Source organism: Podarcis melisellensis, assembly GCF_964234715.1.
Source record: "Podarcis melisellensis genome assembly, chromosome: 1".
Taxonomy (NCBI): Eukaryota; Metazoa; Chordata; class Lepidosauria; order Squamata; family Lacertidae; genus Podarcis; species Podarcis melisellensis.
The window spans coordinates 74758244-74770677 of record NC_138528.1 but is presented as its reverse complement, the minus strand read 5'-3'; the positions used below and the strand labels follow the sequence as shown (position 1 = coordinate 74770677).

The following is a 12434-nucleotide window of genomic DNA, read 5'->3' as shown; positions in this document are numbered from 1 at the left end:
GGCTTGAAAAGGATCACATAACATTGTGTAATAAGAAGGCAAATGTATTGACCTACTGATTAAGCACCTCAGATTTAGCTATACATTTAGACCAGCAAGAACGTTGCTTCCAAACTCAGTGTAGCTTAAGAGCAACCAGTCAGAGAATAAGGAACAGATTCAAAGGTCAACAACACTCACTGCATTTCAGGTCAAAGATAAGAAATGTATTAACCTTCAGACATGTAATATAATTTATAAATTTTCTTATCATAACTGAAAAACATTTGCATCTCATTAAAGCATCAGCAATAAAATGAAAAGGACCTCACCCCCTTGGCCTATGTATGAATATGGCTGATACAGTGAATCAGGGAATTTGAATACTTAATTACATTCCCTTGGTATAATAAGGTCCATGCTTTGTAGTCCTGTCTTATGTAACCATTATGTCTATGCTGTAAATAGTTCCATGCATTAACATACCTGTGCTTTATTTATTTTGGTTTTATTTTATGCCTGTTTGACAGTGATCTATAATTTTATATGGACCATGGGTGTTGCTGCGGGGGGAGGGGGCAGCTTCTCCCCAATCAAGTAAATCTATAAAAATACTTAACTAACTGAGGTTCTGCCCTCCCCAACAAAAAGCCTGCCCTCCTGACACAAATCCTGGCTATGCCCATGATATGGACTAATGTATATTGTCATCAGATCTTGTTTGATAGCACTATGTTTTGCAGAATTTTGCATAAGCTTTTTTTGAAATTAATAAACATTATTAAAAATAAAACATAAACATAAACAAATATTTACATTTTTAATGAGCCTGCAAAGCAAGATAAAGCATGAAACATTACAGATACTCGTGCAGACAAGTGATAATACCCTTGATATCCTTAAGTAATTCCTTAATTAGTAACTTATGCTTGTAGAGAAGGAGCGTTACAGAAGCAAGAATGGAGTGATCTGATATAAAACAAATCTTACTATCTTTATTCTGTAAGTAATAGTGAACTAATTCTTTGAATTTGGAAACAATCAAAACAGTCCATCTGTGCATAAGTGGGAGACTAGGAGCAAAGTACCAAGGGTCACAAAAAAATAAAAAAAACAAAAATTAGGGAGGGAAATATAAGGAATGGGGATAACAGGCCAGTGAGGGCTAAGCATGCTTAGTGGGCACTTAGGGTGATAAAAGATCCAACCAAATCAATAGACTAAGTATTAATTTTAATGGGTCTATTCTGACTATGACCTTATATGCTCACTGTTGGTATAAAGGGGTGGGAAATGGAAATGACTAACCTGAAAAAAGGCATGTTTGGTTGTGGGGAACCCTGAACAGGACTAATCTATACGAGAGCTGGGCCAAAATTTGCCTTCCATTTTGCAATACCATACAACTCCTTGTTAATTGGAGAGTGACTGTCTGCAGTTTTCTACTATACAGTGAGAATTGCAGGGAGGGAGAGAAAAATTGGGGGTGGGGGACTGCATTTGCCTTATTTTACTGATCAAGGTGGCTCAGGGATTTTTTTATTATTCTTTAAACACTGTGTAAGTAAAAGTCTTGTGTGTCTCCATGCTGGCTTCCAGCCCAGCAGCACTTCCTGGAATACCTATGTCACTACTACGCAACAGCATTTAGTCACACAGGCACCCCAGGAGGTGCTGCTGGGCTGGTAGTCAGAAAAGATAGAGATGTGGGCTGCTGTGAATGTGTGTGAACAAGATTTTACTTGCTTTTTATGTACACAATGTGGAAATAAAAATATCCCCTCTACCCCAGCTACCACATACAGCAAAATAGGGTAAGCACAGCCCTCTGCCCCTGAGAAACAACAAAAAACATTCTCCCAGTTTCATTTGCACTCCACCATTTTCAAGGGAATGCTCAGTTTGGGTCCTATTTCTTGTGTTATCATGGGGGCATTGGGAGAGAAGCATTAAACCATGGAGGATCTTGGGATCTCAAATTTCAGTGGTGCCCTGTGCAACGCTAAAATTTAGCGCCCCTCTGCCTCTTGCGCTTCTTTCTAAATCAAAGATGTGACGTCCCCATTAGCACTCCTGGGGCTCTGCGCCCAGTGCAACCAAATTGGTTGTGCTCCCCTAAATCCGCCTCTGCATTAAACTCCCTCTGCTCATTCACCACAATCCTTATCCTGATTTGGCATCTGAGCAGCTGCTACTAATAGTTTACATATACACATTACATGAAACCATGTATTTAATGTGCAAAAAGACAGGGGCAGTAATCTATTGTTTTTCAGTGTGCATTTGGAGACTGAAAATCAAATAGAACAGATAACATGACTAGCAAGATAGATATCATAAACGGGGAAGAAAGTGAAAAAAGCTAGGAGGATGGCACACAGCATGTGTTAAGAAAACCTACACTTGAAACATGCAGAAGAGTAAAAAGCAACAACCCACCAACATGTTATGCCTCACATCGAATCTGAAAGGTTCAGATTCAGCTGAGGATTCAGCTGCCAGTCAGAATTTGACTTTAAAAAAGGGCATCTGAAGCAAAATGGAAAATGTTATTTGGATCCTATTGAATTGAAAGTAGTAACAAAATTCAGTACCAAATTCGGCACCATCAATTACAAGGTTACAAGTAATGTTGCAAGCGGGGGGAAAGGTAATAATGGTCTTTAATGGAGTGTAAAATGGAGACAAGATGCAGTATTATAGCTTATGTCAGAAGGGATGTTATACAACAGAAAACATTATGATCTGAGGGAGAGTGTCTCAATTTATCATCGCAGGCTGGGGTTTTCAGAGGAATCTAATTGAAATCTGATGATGTAATCGGATCATTGCTTCAAGACCCATTCATTTCACTGAGACTCTAAGACAGTTTATACTTTTAGCAGAAAGTAATGGAAAAGTTTTTCCTGGACTGTACTATTCTGTGCTGAGGGGGCATGCTTCGTGTTTGAATGGTTCCCTGCTCCCTTCAAAAGCAGCAGCAACAACCACCTTAGTGCACACAGAAAAAGAGTATGGGGAGAAAGATACCGGTAGATTGAACTCTTGTCTCTGACATGCTCAAGGACTACTCTAATTGTTGCACACCTGCTCATTCAAGGGAATACAATGAATCTCTATAGAGGCATGGTATGAAATGTTGTGGTCCTAGGAGGTTTCTGAGAAGCTGACCACTGAAATGAAATTATTTAGGGGGGAAATAAAAAAGACCAAATTTTATACTATTTGTCTGATTTGCTCAATAATACAGCAAAATTGGAAGATCTGAACAGAATACCAGCATGGTATACACTTATACAGAATCAATAATTGCATCTTCTCTTCAGAGTCTGGATACATTTGATGGTCACAATGAGTTATGATTTATTATATGTTTCTGTGAAGGACTAGACATATAATCTCTCTTTTACTAATATTTGTAATTATGATTAATGAATGTAATATAATAAGCGGTCCTGGGAATTTGTTTCTTCTAGTGTTTGGAATTATATATCTTTTGTTTCATTCCATAAAGTTTCTTTTGCAAATTTTTTTTTTAAAAAAACAACGTATCCAGAACACCAACCTGTGAACCAACAAACCAAGTGCCTCCATCTTGTAAGGATTCAGCTTCAGTTCATGTGCCTTTCTTTAACCTTCCAACCAACCAATCAACCAACCAACCACGTCAGAGCTGTGTTGCTTTCCACACAGGCCTATAGCCACATACACAGTCATCACTGGAAACTTCCAGGAAACAGCAGTACATGCTGGTAGTAATTGGAGTGACAAATATGCACACAGTGTCAATATTCTTTTCAGCAAGTGATAAGTATCTATGTTGCCACACCAAGAACTTTACAAGAACAGTTCCCTACTGGCGTACAGGTTCAGGAGATATAAATACTATAGATGATAAGAATTACATTCATATTGTGCCTCTGGAAAGTAAATAGTACAGCATGGGTGTAATCATTGGCTTCATGCATGTTGAGATTACTTGTGATCTAGAACTCAATGGGATACAGGATTTACTAGGATTTTTGTTGCATCTGTCCAAAGGCATAGAAAGAGTGTTGTGCCTTCTTGAATTTCCTTTCCTTTCCCCCAGTTTTGCTTCATCTCACAAAATAAATATGATTTTTAAAAAATTGTGAATATAGCCCAAATGCTGCTATATTGACTAAATATAGAGAGGCGGGAGAAGCAAAAAGCTGAGATATCTGAGGAGATCAAGGATTCTTAAAAATCAAAATTTGGGACTTACCAATTTATTAATAAATAAGTTAATAAGAAAATAACTTTTGATATATTTCTATTTCACCGTAAAATATTTCTTTTTGTTTAATGAAACATATAGCATGGCATAAAGCAGAGCTTTCAAAACTTTTCATGTTGGTGACACATTTTTTAGACATGCATCATTTTGCGACACAATTATTTAGTTTTACTAGCAAACCGGAGGTTACAATGACTCCTTTCCAGCCCTGGGAGAAGCGCGGGAGCATTTGTGTGACATAGCTACACACTGCAGCTGACACAGTAACGTGTCGCGACACACAGTTTGGAAAGCTCTGACATAAAGTCTGTGACCGGGTCCTAAAGGGCTACACATGCTGTTCTGCATTTGCACTGGGGGCATTTCCACCTCCTCTTCCTCTTTCTATTTGTATGTTACTTTTTGACAAAATGGTGCCCAAATAGTGTCAAATTGGCTCACAGCACATCAGATGAACAGTAAGTTTTTAAAAAATTAAAATTTCCACTCCCTTCCCACATAGCCTCTTTAGGATTTAGTCCCCCTGCCCCGCTGCACAACTGCCCGGTCCAAATCAAGTCCCTGTGACTACTTGGGGGGCAGGGGAGATGATACGAGACAATGAGGTCATAGATCTCCCTGGTGACTCCCATGTAGTTTGAACCTTAGTACCAGATGTCAGGAGTAAACTTTTCTTCACCTGTTTGTTAGCAAATAAGCACCTCTTTGTCCTCTTTTTTTTTGCAATGCATAAGTGGTCTTCCTATTCTTTAGAAATGTTCAAAGCCTTTACGGCAGGCATGGGGAACGTATGACCCTTCAGATGGTGAACTTTAACTCCCTGCATCCCTGACTATTGGCCATGCTTGTTGTAGTTAGGGCATATATGGTAAACCCTGGTAGCTGCAATTTAGATAGGTAGTTAGGTAGGCAGGTGGATAGTTCATTGCCCATTGTTCAGGACATGAGGAGCAATTATCTGAAGTAGTCATGGTTAAATAGCTGTTAGAAGGGGGGGCTGCTGGTGCTTTAAGGATGACAAGAAACCATTTTTATTTACTTAAGGAGGCTTCTTTGTAAGGCACAGCAATCCTTTTGATCTCATTAATCCATAAAGCAATATTGCTTGTGAGTTCTGAAAAGATATTCAAAGAAAAAAAGGGGGAAGTGTCTAAAAGGTGTGTGGGAGAGAAAGAACTCTCTCAAAAGACAGCAATTGATTCTCAGACAACAATGAATTTCACAGCTGAGCTGAAAATAACCAATTTCTAGAACAGTCAATAGATAATACCAGGCTCCCAAAAGTATTTGAGCAAATAGGTCTGTTTGCTCAAATGCCTTTATTCTCAAACACCTCCATTTTCAGATAGTATTATTTGGTTTTTCTATTTGACTATGAATTTTGGAGAGCATTTGAGAAATAGCTGCTGTGCAGATGTGTAGAAGCCCTCATCCTCATCATCTCTTATGATAGTGCGTTCTAATATTTGCTTTCACATTGAGTAAAGAAAATAATTTCTTAGAACTGTCAGTCCTGCTAGGACTCAAAGCAGACAAGTATCTGTTAATAATAATATTAATATTAATAATTAAAATTAATAATAATAATAATAATATTAATAATAATAATTTATTTATACCCCAGCCATCTGGGTGAGTTTCCCCAGCCACTCTGGGCAGCTTCCAATTGAGTGTTAAAAACAATACAGTATACATTGCAGGACATAGGAAGCTGCCTTAGACCACTGGCCTATTCTAGCTCAATGTTGTCTACAGTGTTTGGCAGCTGTCATCCAGAGTTTCAGCCAGGATTCCCCCAACTGGAGATGCCAGGGATGAACTTGGGACCTTCTGCATGCAAAACGTGGGCTCTATAACCAAACTGTGACCCTTCTCCATTTTAGTGCAGCAAACAAGTCCTGCTTCTGAAAGGTCTACTTGTAGGCAAACTTTGCTTACCACCAGTCAGAAAACAACATTAGGAAATGACTATTTAACTGTGCCTTGATCAGACATTCTCAGGAACATTCTCCTACTTCACATCATCAAACAGAAAAACATTGACACTGAAAAATGATCAAGCCATCCTCGTAGGGTATGGATTGTAAGCTATCCCGTTCCACTTGCATCGGTGGCATCACAGAGTAATACATTTGGAGGTGTCAGCAGTGATTGGCAGGGAGCACAGGCAGCACAGTATCACACACCTGATTTCCTGACACCATTTTTTTTGAAGAAGAGGATGGGTGAGACATGGGGAGCATGCACAATGACAGAGCCAATTCAATGCTGCAGCCACAATGGCCACACTGCACTGATCTTGGTCATTCTCCTCTGCACACGTTCCAGCATGTCAGTATCCTTCTTAAACTGTGGTGCCCAGAACTGGCCACAGGACTGCAGGTGGGGTCTGACTAAGGAAGAATAGAGCAGTACTATTATTTTCCTTGAAGGACAGATTGTGAAGCTGAGGCTCCAGTACTTTGGCCACCTCATGAGAAGAGAAGACTCCCTAGAGAAGACCCTGATGTTGGGAAAGATGGAGGGCACAAGGAGAAGGGGGCGACAGAGGACGAGATGGTTGGATAGTGTTTTCGAGGTTACCAGCATGAGTTTGACCAAACTGCGGGAGGCAGTGGAGCACAGCTGGTGTTCTCTGGTCCATGGGGTCATGAAGAGTCGGACACGACTAAACGACTAAACAACAACAACAACAATTATTTTCCTTGATCTGGACACCATACCTTTGTTGATGCAGCATAAAATGGCATCAACTTTTTTGCTGCTGCATTGCACTGCTGACTCATGCTACGCTTATGGTTTACTAAGACCATCCTTTTCACATGTATTATTGCCAAGTTGAGCGACACTGATCCTATATTTGTGCATCTGGTTATTCCTGCCTAAGTGCAGAACCTTACATTTGTCCCTACATTTTGTTAGTTTTGCTCCAGTTCTCCAATCTGTTAAGATCATATTGAATCCTGATTCTATGTCTTGAGGTATTAGCTACCTAAATTTGATAGGAAGGTCCACCTAAGTTCCTTCATCCAAGTCATTTGCAAGGATATTGAACAACACCAGGCCCAGAACAGAACCATGCAGCACCCCACTTGTCACTTTTTTCCAGGATGTCAAGGAATCATTTGTGAGCACGCTTCAGGTTCACTGTTTCGAGAGTCACTTCTGGCTCTTACAGAGGATTTATCCAGAAGCACAATGGCTGCTAGCCATGATAGTTATGTTCAACATCCACTGTTAGATGTGGTATGCCTCTGAATACTTGCTGCGGGAAACTGCAGGAGGGGAGAGTGCTATTGTGCTTGGATCCTGCAGGCTTCCCACAGGCATCTGGTCAGCCACTATGAGAACAAGATTATGGACTAAGGTGGGCCATTGGCCTGATTCAGCAGTCTCAATGTATGTTCAGAATGTTGTTGTTGTTTTGTCGTGTCCGACTCTTCGTGACCCCATGGACCAGAGCACGCCAGGCACTCCTGTCTTCCACTGCCTCCCGCAGTTTGGTCAAACTCATGCTGGTAGCTTTGAGAACACTATCCAACCATCTCATCCTCTGTCGTCCCCTTCTCCTTGTGCCCTCCATCTTTCCCAACATCAGGGTCTTTTCCAGGGAGTCTTCTCTTCTCATGAGGTGGCCAAAGTATTGGAGCCTCAGCTTCACGATCTGTCCTTCAGAATGTTCAGAATAGAAGGTCTCAAATTATCATAGTTTTTCATACCTCAAAAAGCTTTCACTCCTTCTCAGCACTAACAAGGAAAAGAGGCGTTTGCCACACTAGATGGGCATCACTTAACACAGTAACCAGAATATTAAACAGTGACCTGCCTGTCACTCAGAAAACCACAGATTGACTCAAAAGCTCCTTGATTTTTTTCCCAGGATCTTCAATGGCATTTGCTGGGGAAGAAATATTACCTTTTTGCTATTCATTTCTAATTTCCTTTATTAGATGGAACCTTGACAAAAAAAAATATACCTCCCAAAAGGCAAACATGCTCGGCCAGTCATCAAGGAACTGAAAGCGCATCCTCTATTTACCCCTGTATCTGCTAAGATCCTCACAGCCCCACCTTGTTAGACCATGTCAAACAAGCTGGGAAAATAGACAGAAACTCCTGCTATATAAGCCTCTGAGAGTGCAAGTGAACTAGTCCTTCTGGCCAGAAGCGGGCTGAGTACCTTAACACCGAACTCCATCCAGTATGGGGTTTGGTAGAGGGATGAGGGTGCCATTATGGGCCCTAGCATTCATGATCTGCAGCATCCAACAGAAAGGTAAAAACTCATTTCCTTTGCTTCTTTTACAAGAAAAAAAGTGCGAATGTAATTGAATATCTCAATTCACTCAAATTATACCTCATTCTATTTTGTGAGTCATGCAAATGTTTGAATTTCAAAGAGTTTTTCACCCTTTTAATACTGTTTCAGTTAAATGTTTAACAATTGCGAATAAACTGGGGTATTTTAATATTGTACTTCCTGAAGTGAAAACATTTAGTGACATCTTAATGTGGATTGAATGGGGATCAAATAGAAAAGTATGATTTGGGCCTCTCCTTGAAAAGTTATAAAGTATGAAATGCATGTTTCCTGGTTAGAAGTCTGTCAGAATACTAACATACTAACATTTTAAAGTTGCATATTACTGTATTCACTTGAATCTATTGCTCACCTTTTTGGGCCAAATTATGTTGTGAAAATGAAGGTGTGCATTAGATTTGATGGCACATTTACATTCGACTGTATTCAGTGCCAAAGTTCAGCACTGGAAAATGTGAAATAGAAACGAAGAAGAAATGACAAATAGTGTTGAATCTCAACCAACCCAGCTGACATAAATGAGGGGTAAGGCTTTTTCAGGGCAGGTGTAAGATTTCTAGGCAGGGATTAACATTTTAGGTCATCATCACTACGATAATCATCATCATCCAAGAGCATTATTTTGGAAGCAGATTCCATTAAAATCAATAGCGCTTGCTGTCAATAGGACTTGAGTGCTGGGTATTTAGAGGTCTTGTGCCAGGTTCACTCCTTTTTATTATAGCCAAAGCCTCTTATCACAGTACAATTTCCCATTTACCTTCAATGAGGGACTCTTTCTTTGGGTTTTTATCTATGTTTGTCTAATTTTATAGCATCAATTAAACCCCCACAGAAATATGTGAGATGTATAGCAAACTATCTTTGGTTAGATTGTGCCCCAAACCTTCCATCTGAAGACACTGAAGGCAGGCCCAGCAACAGCAATTGGCCAGATCAGGCATTCCTCATTGGCCAAACCCAAACCATTAATTGTGTCCTCTCCTGGACTCTTGGAAGTTTTAGAGCAGTGGATGGCAATGTATCTAATAATACCTGTTGCAGTAACATCCTCCAGAGCCAAGATGTGTCAGAGCCCATCAATATTTTGGATGATAAAGATTTGAAAGATTGATTAACTTTGGCTGGATTGTGCCCATTCACGATATCTGTTAGTTTGATATGCAAACTTAAAGGAAAATACATATTTATAATTTCACTGAAATTGAGAACCACTGTCAGCAGCTGGTATAGTTAGAGTATCCACCAATCTCAGTCATGCATATTCTACACTTCGTGGTGAGTGTGCTCTTATAAGAGTTTCACACACTGCTTTTTGATTGCCAAATTTTGGATTGCTATCTTCCACCATGGGCTTTCTGCACACTGGTGCAAAAGCACAATCATAGCATTTACCAGGCCCAGAAAGCTGAGATTATGGCTTTCACTGTTTAAAGAATGCACACAAATGAACATACATACAAATTATGGTTTTTCTGTTCCCTTTGTTTGTAGCTTCTAGTGCAGAAGGTGAATCGGGAAAGGTTACCATCATCCCACCATTGACAACAACACCAGTTATAACATGTAAGTCTACCCATAAAACTGTCTCAGTTATTTCCTTGTATCTATCAGATATACTCATAAGAAAGGCAAAATGGATAAGGTCAAGAAACAGATGAATAGATGGGTAGATGATTCAACAGTAAGTAACAGAACAAACATCTTGGCGAATTTGAAAAAAAGCAATGCATTCTCTTTCTATGCAGGGCCCTCCCTGGGACTATACTCCTGGCACCCCTCTTATGGGTTTTTGGTGCCAAGTAAAAATGGTTTTATTTACTCAGGTATTTTATTGTGGCATATTGCAGAAGGTGAGGGCGTTTGCTGCTGCTTTTAAATTTCAGATTTTATCTGCGCTGTTTTATTTGTTGCAGTGCTATTTTTACTCTTCTTGTTGCTTTTATCTTGGCTTTATTACTTGCTCATTTTGTTTAGTTTTATCTTTATTTTTATCTCTCTTATCAAAGTACTAAACAAAGAGAAAGAAGCAGAGAGGTTATAAAAGCAAGTTAAGCTGGTGGACATATAACACATGGACGCTGCAGTTCTTTACTCATGTACTGGGAAGCAGGGACTGTAGAACTCAATGGGACTTACTTCTATCTGTATAGGACTGCACTGTAAATAACCTTAAATAAAGCCCAGCCAAGAGTGCAGGCACCTAGGGAGGCTGCACAATGCAGACCACCATAGAGATGATAGGAAGAATGAAAGGATGTTCCCAAACACTCCTTGGCCACCTCAGAAGTAAAGAAAGTGCATGCAATTTATTTTCTCATTAATTTGTACAGAATGGTTAATATATATATATATATTTAAGTAGGTCTATTATTTCCAGATCTAGTATATATCTGCAGATATTTGCTCACCCCTAAAGAAAGGTAGAAATAAAGGGATATGCCTCACACTTCCTTGTGACCTTTGAAGGATTTCCATCTAGAGCAAAGAGATAACTGAAATCTAAACTATTTACTTTCCTTCTATGCTGTCACGGTGTAACCACTTACTTATTTCTCATTGTAATGAGATTACAAAATTCCTGCCCAGGTTTTGGCAGGGGGTTTCAGGGGATGAAGGTGACAGTCTTTGTGCCAGTTATGAAAGGTCAAGGCAATGACTATATAGAGAGAGGTTGAGTATACACTATTTTCTTCCCAGCTCTGGAGATCTTTTACACCTTTGTAGATTTTACACAGTAAAATCCCTTCTCCCCTTCACAGGTTTTAGTTCCCTTTGAGTGCTAAATAACATATTGCACAGTGTTTGATCTTCTGTTCTCTAATTTAAACTTATTTTGTACTCAGTGCATATCCTGCAGTGAAATCTGATTCCAGTTGTGGGTAACAAAAGGGCACGGGGCTTTTCCTGCTTCTGTTGAGCATGCTCGGTTGCACTTTAGTAATAAATCCTGCCATAACTCTAGTTTATGTTGAACAACAGAATAACTTGAAGGATTATGTGTCTTCCTCTGATCCCCTACTCAGCCTGGTTGGGGAACCTGTGACGCACCACATGTTGCTGAACTCCCAAGTCCCATCATCTCCGACCACTGGATGTGCAGGCTAGGAGTGATGAGAGTTTGGGTCCAACAACATCTGGAGGGCCACAGCTTCTCCACTCCAGCCTAAGGGAAAGCTGGCATCAGCATCAACTTACTTCTGAGCTGAGCACATAAAGTGGCAAAAGAAGTCACAGTGTCTACCCAGGGCAAATGCAGGCAAGGAACAAAAGCCTGTTTGTAATGGGTGATAAGCTAGTAATGTCACTATGTAAGCTGGCATAGAAAATGAAGAAATGAAGATGTTGTCAGCAAAAAGTGTGCAGTATACCTTTACAACCTTTTGTGAATTTGCAGCCTTCAACTCAGCTCATAATGGGCAAGTCTGCAGCACGTGGGGCCAATTCCACTACAAGACGTTTGATGGGGACATCTATTATTTCCCTGGGACCTGCAACTATGTCTTTGCCTCCCATTGCAACGCTGCCTATGAGGACTTCAACATCCAGATCAGGCGCACAATGGTGAAAGACATTCCCACTATCAGTTCTGTCACCATGCGGTTGGATGGGACGGATTTTGAAATGGAAAAAGATGCCATTGTGGTGAATGGTGAAAGGTAATAAAACAGACTTGTGTCCTGAGCAGGCCTACTTCCTCAAATAGACTCCTCAATAGGCAGATAGAGCTCAGTCCTACCGTGATCTAAGAACCAATAACCATGAAAGGTCCATGGTAGCCACTTCTAATCTGGCTGTCAGTGTCCAGCCAGTGGTGTGCAGTGACTACCATGTTCAGTATCAATCTGTGGTCCAACACCCAGAAATACCCATGCT

General features: G+C 40.2%; 1 protein-coding gene across 1 annotated transcript in view; it reads left to right on the top strand.

Moving 5' to 3' along the window:
* Window positions 1–8390: 8390 nt before the first annotated feature.
* LOC309355436 (mucin-5AC-like) overlaps window positions 8391–12434 on the top strand; it is a 62336-nt gene continuing 58292 nt past the window's right edge. The window contains exons 1-3 of the mRNA XM_081886285.1: window positions 8391–8513; window positions 10053–10124; window positions 11956–12217. Coding sequence (XP_081742411.1) covers window positions 8441–8513; window positions 10053–10124; window positions 11956–12217 — 407 coding nt within the window. The 5' untranslated portion in view covers window positions 8391–8440. The remainder of the gene's footprint in view (window positions 8514–10052; window positions 10125–11955; window positions 12218–12434) is intronic.